Below are 14,560 nucleotides of genomic sequence, written 5' to 3'. Positions count from 1 at the left end.
CAGTGAAATCTGTCTCAAGCAGAGCCCAAGGGGGCTAGTAACGAATCAGTTGCCTAGTATAAGAGTGATTTTTTAACTACAGGTCCAACACAACTGCACCAGGAACCATGGRGCTACTCCCAAGTGGATCGTTAAACAAAAAGGGTTGTTTGTTAAAAGATACAGGTTTTTAGGGATTTGTGCTTCAGAATTGACCTGGGTTCACTGCATATCCAGAGCTAGTTTGTTCCAACAACCAGGAGAGCTATTGCCTCCCCATTGGGCTGGTGTTCCTCCAGGCACTGAGCAGTCACCATTTCTGAGTCAGGAATTGACTGAAAGACAGGAGCTTCCCTGATGAACACCACTCGGAGAGAGGGACAACACTTGTGCCTCATGCTTTTCAATCCTTTTTCAGCTTTTACCACAATAGCCATTTAGAAAAAAAACCCAAACYAGTTTTTATACCTAGAAGCTAAAGTTTATTCATTTGATCCCAGCAGCTGAGATTTTAAAGTAAATAAGGTGAATACCTCAAAATACAGAAGCYGACAACAGATTTCCCAAGCTCAACGACCATCCCCTCCTACCAGGACAGGAGTCCAAGCAAGTTTAGCCCCAGCTACAGCCCAGGTGTATCAGCCCCTTCTGCAAGCCCACTCTCTTGCATGCAGATCTCCTTGTGAAAATGCAGCTGACAGCTGAGAGCTGATTCCAGGCCACACAGATGAACATTTCAGCTTCTGCTAGCTGCAGTTCTGACAGTTACTAATCAAATTAGTTCAAATGACAAAACCCCCTCTACCCTAAGCAATTCCTCTGGCCTGGTATCAAAGGATCACAATTCTAAAGAAAAAAGTGAGTTCATTTGGCCAGTCTGARCTGCCATACGAACCCCCAGCAGCAGAGACCAAGCCTAACAGCTCGCTCCCACTCTGCCATGTTTTTTAGGAATTGCTGTGGCAGCCACAAGGAAGCATTCCAGTTTACAAGGGGCACATTGCTGATGAGGACACTCATTTGTCCCACCTGCCCAACACCAGCAACATGATACCAGCATCCTACCAGGGCCCAGAGGAAGGGAAATTTGGCTGAAGGGAGATGAAACAGAAGCCACAAGCATGGAGCAGACCAAAGAGGAAGGGGAAAGAAGTGTTTAGGCAGGYTGGCAGTGATGTTACATGAACCCAGTCTTGGGAAACAGCCACCAGGTGATGTCACAAAGATCTGCAGAAATGATGCAGGAGTGTTGCTTAGCAGCTGGAGACAATGATAGAGATGTGTTGCATCCTGGGAACTTCCACATCAGGATGGTGAACTAAAAGCCTACTGCAGAAGCCTCCAGGGCAGAAGCAGGGTTCGATCTCCATCCTGCTGCTGCTGTTCCAGGTCATGACATGGTGGTAATGCCTAAATGGGATGATTCCTCTGTGATTGCATCTTACAGTCTTCCTTTGGGACCATCTCAGAAATCTGTATTCAGAGCTACTCAACAGCATTCAGCATGAATTTTCCGCTTCATCTTCTTCACTGTGTGGTTGCCACCTTCTTCTATGACACTGCTGTTGCAGAAACCTTCAGCCATGTGGTTTACAACCACAACTCCAAGTGCRTTGCTTATAAAGCCCTGCCTGCATGCTTTGGGCCACCGCTCCCAGTAGAAGGGATGACAGGGTATATGATCAGGGTGACACCACCAAAAGCTTGCCATGCAATAGAGCATCTGCCAGCAACCAGTAACACCTCTGAGACATATATTGCACTCATACAGGGGTCTGGCTGCTCTTTTGTTGAGAAAGTTCTTCATGCCCAGCAGGCTGGATATGAAGCTGCTGTTGTGTACAATGTGGATTCAGAGAAGCTGGTGAACATGATGTCTGATGACAAGGAAGCCCAGCAGCAGATTGAGATACCATCACTCTTCACTGGACAATCGGTCTTCCTCCACTTGCAAAGGACTTTGAATTATGAGAAAGGGGCATACRTCAGCCTTATACCACCCAAACACTATTTCAATCCTTGTCAAGATGCTGCTAAAATTTTATGGGAYACAACTTGGCAGTACTGGCTACTCCTGATGAAATACCCCTCTTACTACATCCTGCACTGCATTGCACAGGAGTTTGGATTCATGTTCAATGTGATCATTGCCACTATCCCACTTGTGATTGGCATGAGCTGGTACAGGAAAGCCCGTCAAATAACAGTGCGCGCTTACCAGCGGGGAGACAAGTATGAAACCTGTGTCATCTGCATGGCAGAGTATGAGGAAGGGGACCAGCTGAAGATCCTGCCCTGTTCCCACGCTTACCACTGTGCCTGCATTGACACCTGGCTCCATACCCAGCCTGGGAAGAAGACATGTCCCTTCTGCAAGCAGCAGGTGAACACCCATGGGCAATGTGTCCACCTGGATGTGAGAAATAACCCACCAGAGCACACTGGTGAGGGCTTGAATGAGGAAGAAGAGGAGGAGGAACAGAGCCATGAGGGCAGTGCATTCAGAGAAGGACACGGGGATGAGTATGTTGAGGGGGAGAAAGATGACTGTGCAAGCACAGTGGAAGAGGAAGGGTTTGATGACCTGGAAAACGGCACCATTTGAGCTGTGACTAGACTATGTTAACATTAAACCAAGGCAAACTTCCCTGTGCTTTCCCTCAGCTTTCAATCCAGGCTAGCTTTTATTGGGAAGCAATTAACAGTGCAGTTTTGGCTCCCTTCCTCTGGTTTCCACAATAAAAAAGGAAAAGGCAAGAAACTTCAGCTGGAAATATCAAATACTCCTTTGGTCAAATYAACAGGGAGAGGCAGACGGGAGGGGAGAAGAGGGAGGAGATTTAAGAACCTTTGATAATCACTGGGATCTGGTTTACATCTGCCAGGTTGCTTCCTCAATTCCCTCCCAAAACATATGTGCATGTACAGATGCACACACTGAACCTTGCTTTTCAGCAAGACCTAAGAGGAATGCCCAGAAATCCCAGGTGAGAAATACCTCCCCATGTATCCCAGTTAGCAGGAACCATTTCCTAGCCTAAGCCACAGTACAGAGGTAAAAAATGCAGGGTACTAAAACACAAAGCTGAAGTGACTCCCCCAACAGCAGTTGAACAGTACCAGGGCTGGGAGGAGACTGCAAGCGTCTAGCATCCCCCCAGCATCTCATCACCCAGCACCGTGCCTGCAGATGCACGCTGTCCCCCACGTAGTGGCTGGCTCAGTAGAGTTTCCTGCAGAGGACAGCATGGCCTTTAACTATACAGGCAGAAAAACTGTGCTGGAAATATTGAGGGCACTTTAGACACTATTCCTTCAGACAGGAGGTGATGCCAGTGGGAGGTAGAGGTCTTTACAGCAGGATTCACTTTGTGGAGCTGGGTAGATAGARAAAAGCGAAACACTTCTGATCACAGCATAATTGGCTGCTTTTGCCTGCTGGCTGGCCATCTCRCATGCTCGCAGATGCTGATGTGACAGGTACATGTAACCTCCTGCTACCTAGGTTGTTCCAGGTCATTATCCAAATGTGCCTAAGCACCTTAAGGGGAGCTGGATTTATGTACTAACATGATGCAAACAGATCTTCGCCTCTTCCCTAGATACATTGGACACAGTCATATTATTTGGGTAGCCTCTGAATACATTTCCATTTCTGCTTAGAACAGCAGAAGCAGAAATCAGTGCAGACTCCCCAGACTCATACCGATGGCTAACGCCCACTGTGGGTGCGGCATTCAGCCAAGTCACAAACTGCATATGGGGATACAGTAGCTGGAAACACTCACAAAACCACTATTAGCATTTAATCTCACRTAAGAGAAAGGCAGAAAAACTCTTTACTAAATACTTCATGCCAAAAACTAAGAAAGTGAACAGCTCTAACATACTGTGACCAAGACAAACCTTCACAGCTGTACAAAGGCTAAATTCCTAGATCAAAGGCTCTCCTCTAAACATAAAACATCCTAATTCTTATGAGCAGTACCCAAGAAGTGGGCTGTCAGCAGATCACTATTAGGACCATGAAGCAAGACAACACAGCTATGACTAGCAAATGGGACTAGTGCCTTGCAGCATTTTGCTTTTGAATAGCTACATTAAGACTCTTGAAGCAGCAGGAGTTTAGATAATGCTGTCTGAAAACATCAGGTCTTAGATCTGAAAAGTATGCTCTGCGAAACCCAGAAATCCTAGCGACTTTTGAAAATACCAGCTGCAGTTCAAACAGACAGCACCCAGACTACTCTGGTATCTCCAAGGTATACTCAGAGCTAACACACTGCAGTTATCTTAGTGCTGGGAAAAATACATAAATGTGATGTCCAGAGGTGAGCTGGACCTGGATCCGTCACTCTTATCCCAGGGAAACCTAGGCAGCTTCAGGTGGGAGCAAAACAGGAAACTGGGGTTTGATTTTTTTTTGCAGTGGAGAGGCTTCAAACCAATTTCTCCTGGAATGAAACATGACAGCATTTCCAAGGATTTGATGGAAACAAGTCTTTCTGCTAGTCCTCAGACTGAGCAATTTCATTTGTGGAACAAACGGGGGAAAAATGATTTAAGTCAGTTCACAAGAAAACCACACTTCTCTGCAGGGTGCACAGCCTCCTGGGAGCCACAAATCACCTCCGCTGCTGAACAAGGCCCCTCAGGGTGCTTGCAGAGGGGAAGGAGATGGGTCCTTCAGAGGGTGATTAGCAGCAGRAAGTTCACTTAGGTGCCCTTAATTGCCTTCTGGAGGTAACTCTCCTGTCACCAACTCAGAGAGATGGGACTAGCTTAGCTAAGCTGTACAAATGCCATACCTTTTCATCAACTCCTGAACATCCTGGAGCAGCCATACCCAAAATTACCCCTGTCTACAGACCCTGTTGAGAAAGGTGACCCCAGGTCCTCAAGGGGAAGAGAGTAAAAGAAAAGATGGCAGCAGCATTCCCATCTCCTGTCTCAACACTCACCACCCTGATTTGCCTTCAGCTGAGCTCCAGGAAAGCACAGCCACTGCAGATGGGCAGGGAGCAGCCTGAAGAGCCAGCATTTTCAGCATGCTGGTGGCATGATTGGCCAAAACAGGCTGCTGYCTCCCACAACAAGTGCCTCACATCCTGCTGATGGAGTGATTGAACAAGACCCCTGGGCCAGACCTTAAGATGGCTCTGGATAATGATGCAAAAAGCTATGGTGCCATCCAGCTGCAGAGTGCTGGGCTTGTCACGAGAATCCCCAGGGGAATTCTCTGGGCTGTATTATGCATGAGGTGAGATGAACTGATCGTAGTGCCCTTAATATCTATGAATCCCTTTCCATCTTCAAAAGCAGTACATGCTCTAGACAGGCTCTTTTACTGAAATGGGTCAGTAGAAAAATAGTTCCTTCTTACAATGCAACACCACATTGCCTTAATTTAAAAAGGAGAGAAAAAAGGAACAGGATCTGGGTAAGAACAAGACAAGCTCTTCACTGTTTAATGATATCAAAGCCTATTGCACTGGAAGTCTGAAGAGTGTGCCACAGAACTTGACCTCCAGCCCTACAGCTGTCAGATCCGCCGCCCTCCRTCAGCATTAATGACACTCCTAACATAGCAAGGTTAGCTTATTGCCAGGGTGGGACAGAGCCCTTGTAGCCTGGGTGAAGATTATTAACTCCTCTGGAGGTAGCACTATCCTAGCTTTTAAAATAAACTGCATCAGATGATGCACCAGAGGAAATAGGAGACAGAGGTCTGCACCCTGCTGGGGCAGACCAGTTGACCGTGCAGACACTGCTGGAGCTGTATATCCTGCAGCAGCACAGGGCTGTGGCTGTCCCAGGGCAGCAGCACTGCAGCTTGATTGTGAATCAAGAGAGAAGTTAAGGGAAGTACAGTACGATGAGTTCTGGGAAAGGCCAGGCTGGAAAACGGACAGGCAGAACTTCAGGGAGGATTCACGGTTTCTGCAGTGGTGCTGTAATGRCAGTGCATTTAGTTGTCAGCAAACCAGAGGAGGCAAGAGATGAGAAGAGAGCAGTTACTGGGAAAGGGACCCTGATCTCTGCATGTCCCACGGCTCAAATTGAAGGGAATCAGTATCTGCAGAGTTTGACTCAGGTGCCAAAAAGGGCTGGGAGTGTGTGTGTGTGTGGGGGGGGGGGGTAAGGGGAATGCTATTTCATGGATCCTGCCAAGAACAGCTTGGAGAAGCAGCCAGACCCCTGAAGAACCCATTGGAAAGCCCTAACAAGAAGGGTGAGGATGAGCCTATGTGAACATTTGAGCTGAGCACCATCCCTGTCTAGAAGCCTCAGTACAACCCATATGGGCCAAATCTCCACTGATAACTCTGCCCTGTGGGAGTACCTACAGGAGCCTGAAAGTGCTCAAAAACATTGTGCCTAAGTGAGCTGCCAGCAGCCCTCCTCCTTTTCGCAAGCTCCCTGCCCCCATAAACCAAGCTCCACTGCACATACTCTATTAAGCAATAACCAGGTTCCGGCGTGGCCTCGAAGAATGACTTACAGATCTCATTTGTCAGGGGGTTCTTTGCCGTTTCTTGCACATTTTATTGCAGGCTTTTTTGTGCACAAACAGTTCAGTATATTGCTGGGAGAGTCACCAGACTGTGACCCAGAGGGAAGCAGCTGATGACCCAGCACTRGGAACTATTGGGCTTAACCACCAGAACATCAACATTATAGATCACTGGGAGCAATTAGGGTGGCTGAATACCCCGTGTGCAGCCTAAGGGCAACTTTCCAGAAGGGACATTTTCCCCATGCAGAACCAGCACTAAGCCTCAGCAACAACACTTAAGGAACTACTTTGAGGGTTTAAGTGAGACTTAAGTGATCTATAGATCCTGTGCAGGCCAAAGGCAGGAATTTCAACCTTGAAGACTCAAGTCTAATACCTACTGTAATAAAAAGAGTGAGGCAACTTCCCTGCGGCACAACTCCATTGACATCAATAGCGTTACAGCAGCAGGAGCTTTACCTTTGATCTCCGAAATCCACCTGGGGAGGAGACAGAAGGAAGGAGAGTCCTCCTGCCCACAGGGCCAGGAGTCTCTGCTACCCAAAGGCTGCAATGTGCACAGAAATCTTCCTTCCTCAGGCCGTATTGCCTACCTCCCACACAATCACATGGCAGGAAATTTTTCTTGCAAGGTAGGCATTACTAGGGCCTCCCTTTCACTGAGCAAGCAGGTGTGAAAGCATCCTCCCCCCTATAGACACCCATCCCCTTTCTCTTCTTGCTCTTCTTTCTTATCCCCTTCTGCCTTTCTTTCCCACACTTCATGCTGCTTCCCTTTCTCTCCCCTGCTCCCAGAGAGCTTTGTATGCCCTGGAACAAATCAAGTTACCCCAATGTGTATTTTTTTTTGCATGCAGGAAGCATGGTACAGCTAAGCCAGGAATCCAGTTCTCCGGGGTAATCTGGAAAGTACAGCTTGTACATTACTCACTACAGTAGAACAATCAACAGAGTTTCTGTAATGCAGTAAGATGGATTGAAGCTACTTAAGAATACAAGGAAATGGGATCAGTACTTTAAAAAAAAAAGTAGCTTGAGTCACCAAATCCTCTTCTACTATAGCAGCTCTGAGCTCATGCACAGCCTTAGATTTCACACATTAGTGTGCTGCAGCACAGATGCTTACAGCTGGCAACACTAGACCTGCTGAACAGCAAGCAGGCAAGCCCCCACCACGGGTCACCCATACCTCTGTTATTCTGATAGAAATGCAYGACAATCCCAAGCCGAGGTAACAAGGAGCAAGATGCAGCTCCACTATGTTGCTCCCATCCCTTCCTCCGTGTCTGCTTTTGCATTAGAATCATTCTGCTCTTTGGTACTTTTCCCTTTCAAATATACTTGGAAAATAAAGATCCCACTCTTCCCATTGTAACYGCACCAAGACCTGAGCAGACTGCAAAGTCTCAGAGGCTTCAAGCTACTTGTTCTCACTTAATCACCAAGATTGATTCCACACCTCCCTTAAAGAGATGATGCGTGATCAGGTACAAGACTCCTTCCCTGACCCAAAAACCATTTTCTCCACAAATCTCTCCCTTCTTGAAACCAGAGATGCTATTCCAAGACTTTGAGAAATGATATACCAACAGGGTAAAGTCTCTCCAGGGCCAGATACCACTAGCCACAGTAGCACTGGGAAAGAGGCCATTCCTATTACTGACTAGGCATCATAGATCTTGGGAAGCATCCTCCACAGAGACATCCCCCACCGGAATAGCCAATAACAGTATGGCGCTGAGTCATCCTAACAGACAAAAGTTGTCTTCTGCTAAATCAGACAAGTGCCTTTCAGATCAGAGGGATGGGAAAGACTCTGTAGAGAAGGCTGAGAATTTGGCCTGAGAATCTGGAGGGAGGGACTGAGAAGCCAAGGGGGCTGAAGCAGGCCTTGGAAAGGCTCTGCAGAAGACAAGGGGCAACACTACCTCTTGGAGGACTTTAGCACTCCCTGCGCTTCCACTGCCCATGCCCTCACTGGGAGGGAGCTTGCAGTATCTCCCCTCCATTCCCAACCCTGCAAGGGAGAGAGAGCTAGCCCTACTGCCAGCACAGAGCATGCCCGACACCRGGAGGGAACACAAGGATGAGAAACTTGGAAAAATGTGGATCATACTCCTTATATGTATGTGAATGGAATCCAAAAGTCTTCTGCAAGAGAGAAAAGCACTGGGGATGGGGAACTCAGTCCTCTTGTCACATTTGTACTGCACCTCTGATTTTGATCAGTTCCCTACAAACCTCCCTCCTGTAATAATCATGACTCAAGCTTGGTATTTGGCTTAGACCATGGACTAGGTGCACAGTACAGCTAAAASGCAAGAAACTCATTTTATAGGTGGGAAAGAGATGCTTAGAGAATGAGGGGCACATCCAAGACTTTCTATTTACACATTCCACAAAGCATCTCTATTACTCCTATTCGCTGGCTAACAGCATGAACTACTGTAATAGTTTAAGGATTGAGGTCTGAGCCTATTTTTCCTTCAGACCTTTGTGCCCCTCTGCCACAAGGCTGGAGGGGAAGATTGGAGAAACAACTGTCCTGACCCAGATTGACTTTGATAAGTAGCTCCAGCCCATTCATCAACAGAACATTTGCTCAGATAAGCAGAAGAGCAGTGCATCAATCCAGACCACCCTGAGCAGCACTGAATTTCACAGCAAAGCTTACCCTTAAGCACTTCTCTTTAATAAAGTTTGGGGCTGTGGGAAGAGCTGGCTGCATCAGAACAAATGACAGCAACCATGATTACAGGGGTTGGCTGCTCTCCGTCCATCCGCATTATAGGACTGGGTGTGCAGCACCTGCACACTGCCATAAGGAGACACAGCTGGGCCAGGCACAGAGCTAAATTGAAGGTCAGTAGGTAGAAATCAAACAGGGAAACTGGAGGCAGACTAACACAAGGCTCAAGGTGAAGATTTTGATCAAGGAGAGAAAGTGGAGAGAAAGCACTTGCAAAGTGGCATCCAGCTATGGCTGCTCAACAGCAGGTTGGGCTGCTCCACTGAAAGCCACACCAGGGCCCTGTGGTCTGAAGGGAGTGACTCCACTCACTTTCCCCCATCAGATTTGAAAACCCTTTCCAATATCAGCTTGGTTTTGCTCTTTGATCACAGGGTGGAGAAAGAGAAAAATGAATATAAGACTGTTGATTTAATTGGCTGTATTTGTCACTGGAGCGAGAGAAATAACCCTAGCAATAGCACTGGCTGAAAGACATGCATTTAATTAGTATATGAGATGCATTTGCTTTGGTCAATGAAATATAAATATAAAARCCTTCATCTTAACCTGACCTTTCCAGGAAAGCTCTAGTCTAAGCAGCACTGCCATGAACAGCTGAGCTCTCTTGCTGCTTCAGCAAGCCCAAAGCACCACCCCTGCTCCGCAAAGGCTCCCTGCTCACCTCAGCTTTGGCTCTCCCTCTGCAGAGMGAAGCACTGAGTTGCACCTTGCTTTGCATTTATGGCACTTTTCCCCCCATCTATTTACCTACAGGCCTCTTTATACTACTTATACTACTTTTTCAAGCATCTRGCTTGAACTAATTGCCTTCCTCAGTAGTCACAGTCCAACCAGCACCATCCAGCAACCCTGCCAGGGGCTGAGCATCCCCAGGTCCCAGTGAATTCAGTAAACACCAAAATATTGTGGCCATCTTGCAGTGCTACATGGTGAGAGGGGCAGGTTCATTGCCCATTGATGAACAGGACCCATGCCGGGGTGCAGGGCTTTGCAGACTGATGGGGACTGATCTTCACCTCCTATCACCCAACTTTTTTTGAACTGTGGAAGGCAACAGAAGCAAGCTGTTCTTTCAGCCTTAACTGCTCCGGTCAAGGTTTACAGCCAAGTTGTTTTACTGAACCTCCCCAAAGTCCTTCCCAGTGTGGCTCTAAGGATTTAGGGTTCTGCCCTGGGAGCTTCTGGGGAAGAGCCAGAAGCGCAGAGGCAGAATTTGGACAGAGATTAGTTAGAGGCCAGTGTCTGCACCAGAAGTTGGGATTCCCACTGCAGGAATAAGCTCCATGAAACAAATTACTTTTAATTAGAGCAGGTGCATGCTGCCTGAGGAGCATCATTGTGTAAACATTTATTCAAGTCTTTAAAAAGGCCTGAGACRCACAACAAATGCTGTTTCTGTGGTCACAGCCCTTCCAGCCAGGCCAGACCACCGGTGCTCAAAGCGATCCATTAGAGCCCATGTCCGCTGAAGCTCACACTGACGCAAGCCATACATTTTTCATGCCTCTTTGGGAGAAGGATTCCTGAGGCTTTGATGACGGCATGTTCCCTTGCAACATGAGGTCAAACCAACCATTTCCTGCTTCCCAAGGCCTCGGATTTACCCCAGGCATAACTCCATCAACTTCAACAGAYTGATTTTGGCACTGTGGCCTCTTTTTTCTTTAAGTCCCTTGCTGCAGCATTAAGACAACACACCTGGCAGAACTGTTCCGCCTGGAAATCCATCCTCAGATTGTTTTATCTCTATTAGCCCTCATGAGCAGATGACAGGGGAGCATGAACATAGACAGTGTGGGATGAGACATTCACCCAGCTGCTAGTTCAAAGGCATGTCATCATTTATAACACTCCCAGCTATTCCAACTCTCCCTACTTGTTCTCAGTTAAAAGAAACAAAGAAGAATGCAATTTCAAGTTCTGTGTATTTACTGTTTGGGGGATGCTGTTTATTTTGGTGCCTTTGCTCTCAGGGTAGCACAACTTCCCCAGCCCCATGGGGCATTTCTCTTCCAGAGAAGCGCCACCAAGCCATGACAGTCACACCATAGAGCTCTGTTAGCAGGTCCTGCAACCCTGGCAGGGGACTCCAGGCTTTGCTCCAGCCATGGTGCCCTCACTAGCAGATGCAGGATGCTGACAGAGGAGCATCTTCTGTTTGGCATTCCCACCTCAAAGCACTTTTCTGGCTGTAAAAAGGGGCAGCAACAGCAGGGAGGAGTTAAGACAAGTCTCTCAGAGTCAAACCTCTCTGCAAATAACTTGGGCACACTTCCAGCCCAGCAGTAAGGCTACGCAGAACTGACTTATCCCTAGAGACAGCAAATGATCTGATCCAAATTCCACTGAAGTCCACGGCAAGGCTCATTACCTCCGTCTGGCATTAGCTCTGGCTCTTTGCTCACAATAGCTCTGAGCAAGAACTCCCTCTCCAAGGAGCTCCAACATGATTAACCAGGGAAACATCACTTCCATCTYGAACTGCCAGGGAAAAGCCCCAGCCTCTTCCCCACACAGTGCAGGGACTATGGCACCAACCAAACCATTCTGGCTGGGCCCAATAGAGGGCAACAATATCAGACGAACCAGTTCATTGAACTAACTGGGAAGAGCAAAGGTGAGAATTGCTGCCCACACTGCTGCAGGGCTGCTTCTATCCCTTCCTTCCCTCCCCATGTCACAGGGAGGCAAGTGGAGGCTTGGGAGACCTCGCTGGAGGAGATGGTGGCACAGCCAGGACCAGCCACTCCAAAGTGGACAAGCTTTGGGTGCTTCCCAGCCAACCTTGCCAATTTTTCCCCTCAGCACCGGACCCAGCAGAGCTACCGAGCCACCCAGGCTCTCCGAGGTCCTGTCCGCTTGGGCGGACCAGGGCTCTGAGCACCACGAGGCACCGCTCACAGCACCAGCACCTGCTCAGATGTGCTCTGCACACCGAGCGGCATTGCCTACCTGCCTCCCCTCCCCGCCAGCAGCCTGTTACAGTGATAACAAGATGCACTCGATGTAGAGCCACAACCTTCTGCTAGGCTGTTTTGCATAGAGACACCTTATACACTAGCAAACCTTGTTTAATTAACACTCTTGTTTGCCAGAGGTCTTCCCTCAATCCCCATTGCTTCGGCAGGGATAGCAAGAGACCTGATGGAGAGAGACTTTCCTTGCTGGACCCTTTGAGCAGGGGAGCAGCAGTAAGGCCAGGGAAGCACTGTTGCCTTGTCCACAGCCTGCTCCACCCAGAGGAATTGCTCTGTGCGTTATCCCGATGGTGCCGGCACGTGTGCTAGCTCACCGCAGCCTCCCCAGCGCTCATCTCTGTCCAGACACATCAGCATAACAAATCTGGGCAATCATATCGCTCAAAGGGAACGTATCCCAGGCTCGTAAGCAAGAAGTGCCCACGGGACCCTGACAGGAGCCATCAGTGCAAAAGGCAAAGTGGCTGAACCAGTGTCCTCGCCCGCTAGCGAGGTCCGGAGCGCAGCGTGCCCAGCGAGAGGAGGGCTTTCTTTGTGCACGCGGTACAAAAAGCGGAGCTCCGAGTTGGCTCTTGTCAGCGGAGCTACGGGAATCGTCTGTGTGCTTGCACAGTAAAATGAATGAGTTTAACAACTGTTGTGGTAGGTTAAGCTAATATTTTACTCTGCCTCCACAGCAGGCTCGGAGCTTGCAGGCAGACAGGCACTAACTCCGTGGCCTGGGGTGATGTGACTGCATGCGACCATGATTCCAGCTCTTGTTACAAGAGGGTGTTATTAAGTGTTAGACATACGGCTGTAGACAGCTCCTGGGAGCTGGGATTTCACCCTTGTTCCCACCCGGGAGCCCATGCAGGATTCCCAGCATCAGCAAAGGCAGGATTTTTGCCCCATCACCAGGGTTAGCTCATGCTTTCTCCAGTTTGGTTACGACGTGGGTGGCAGCCACGTCTGCCAGAGCGCGTTACACACCGCATGTCTCCGTCAGCTGAGGCAAGCTGTGCCCGAGGAACTCGGTGGAAGCAGACAGGCGAAGCTGGGATTTCGTTTGGGTTGCCAGCGTAGGCTTAGTCCCCGAATCCCGCTGGGTTTCATTCCGGCGGGCTCAGGCAGGCAGCTTGCGTCAGAGCAGGGCAGGGAGCCCGGCACTGCCCAGTCCCAGGCTCCTGCCTCATCCCTGAGCCATCCTCCCTCCCCACGGCACGCTGGCCTCCTCCAGGGCCACCAGCCCTTCGGCTCCCTGCTGAAACCCGCTTGCCAGCTCTTTGAACTTCCCTGCAAGGGGCCACCAGAGAGGCTCGATCCCAGGCACCAAAAAACCCTGTTTGATCGTTGAGCCCACGTGAAGGCAGAGCTCCACTCCTCAGGGCACCAGAAAGCCTGGACCCCAGCCACGGAGTTGAGATCAGGGGCTAAGTTATCTCCAAGTTTGGGGGACTGGGGGGGAAGAAGGAAAGGCTCTGTTCAACCCTGAAACCCAGCAGCTGAGACAAGCTGGGAGCTGCAGTTTGACCAAAGGAATTCCTCCCACCAGCAGCTGGGGAGCTCGGTTCAAAGCCTGCAAGCCAAAGGCTTGGCCGACAGCCTGGAGGACTAGCTCGTCTCTTGCTGGGTATGTATTTGTTTTCATCTGGATTTACACGATGAGATCAAAGCAGCTGTGCTGAGGTTAGGCAGGATTTACCAAGGGCAGAGCTCTGGGGCATTTGGTTGCAGCAGTTTTGCCCCGTCTCTACTTCACCCAGGGGGTTTCTGGGCTGGCTGGAGGAGGACCCAGACTGATTTGCTGTAGCCTCTAATTAGTGTGCACCCAGTGCTCAGCAACACCAGCCTCCTGACACTAGTTATGCCTCCAGACAGCAGACTCCAGCAGAGAATGCCAAAACAAGCTCCTAGCGCTATCTGGAGCAACCAAAGTGTTTTGCTGGCTACATGCAAACGCAGCCCCTTCAGGCAATCGCATCTTTGCACAGTGGGTGAACAGAGACTGAAGCCAGGAACAACTGCAAACCCACCTTACGGGACACAGCACAGGGAACCAGGCACTTGCACATAGACATCCGAGTCCTCTTTTCAGGCTGGAGAAGTTGCCAGCTTTACTTATCAAGAAGCGAGGAAGCYGGTGCAACTTTGCCAACGCTGGCATAGACCGGTCCTGCACAAGCATGGGCCACGCTGCAGCAGTCCAGCAAACAGCTACTTTGGAGCCCGTCTCCACCACGYGTCACATCTGGCCACATACACCCCTGCACAGTAAAACCAAAATGCTCTTATCACAGCACGCAGGGCCCTGGCAAGCACTGCTGGGGCCAGCCTAGCAGCTAACCGCCCCTC

The 14,560-nt window shown here is 49.3% G+C and overlaps 1 protein-coding gene across 1 annotated transcript; it reads left to right on the top strand.

Moving 5' to 3' along the window:
- The first annotated feature begins 1,483 nt into the window (after positions 1-1,483).
- On the top strand, positions 1,484-2,584 carry LOC112966770 (E3 ubiquitin-protein ligase RNF167-like). Its single transcript, XM_026067200.1, has one exon. It carries the CDS (start codon positions 1,484-1,486, stop codon positions 2,582-2,584), a length of 1,101 nt encoding a protein of 366 aa, XP_025922985.1.
- The last annotated feature ends 11,976 nt before the right edge of the window (positions 2,585-14,560 follow it).

This window comes from Apteryx rowi, unplaced genomic scaffold (genome assembly GCF_003343035.1).
Source record: "Apteryx rowi isolate R43461 unplaced genomic scaffold, aptRow1 scaffold_254, whole genome shotgun sequence".
Lineage (NCBI taxonomy): Eukaryota > Metazoa > Chordata > Aves > Apterygiformes > Apterygidae > Apteryx > Apteryx rowi.
The sequence above is the reverse complement of the archived record's forward strand: the minus strand, read 5'-3'. Positions and strand labels throughout refer to the sequence as shown.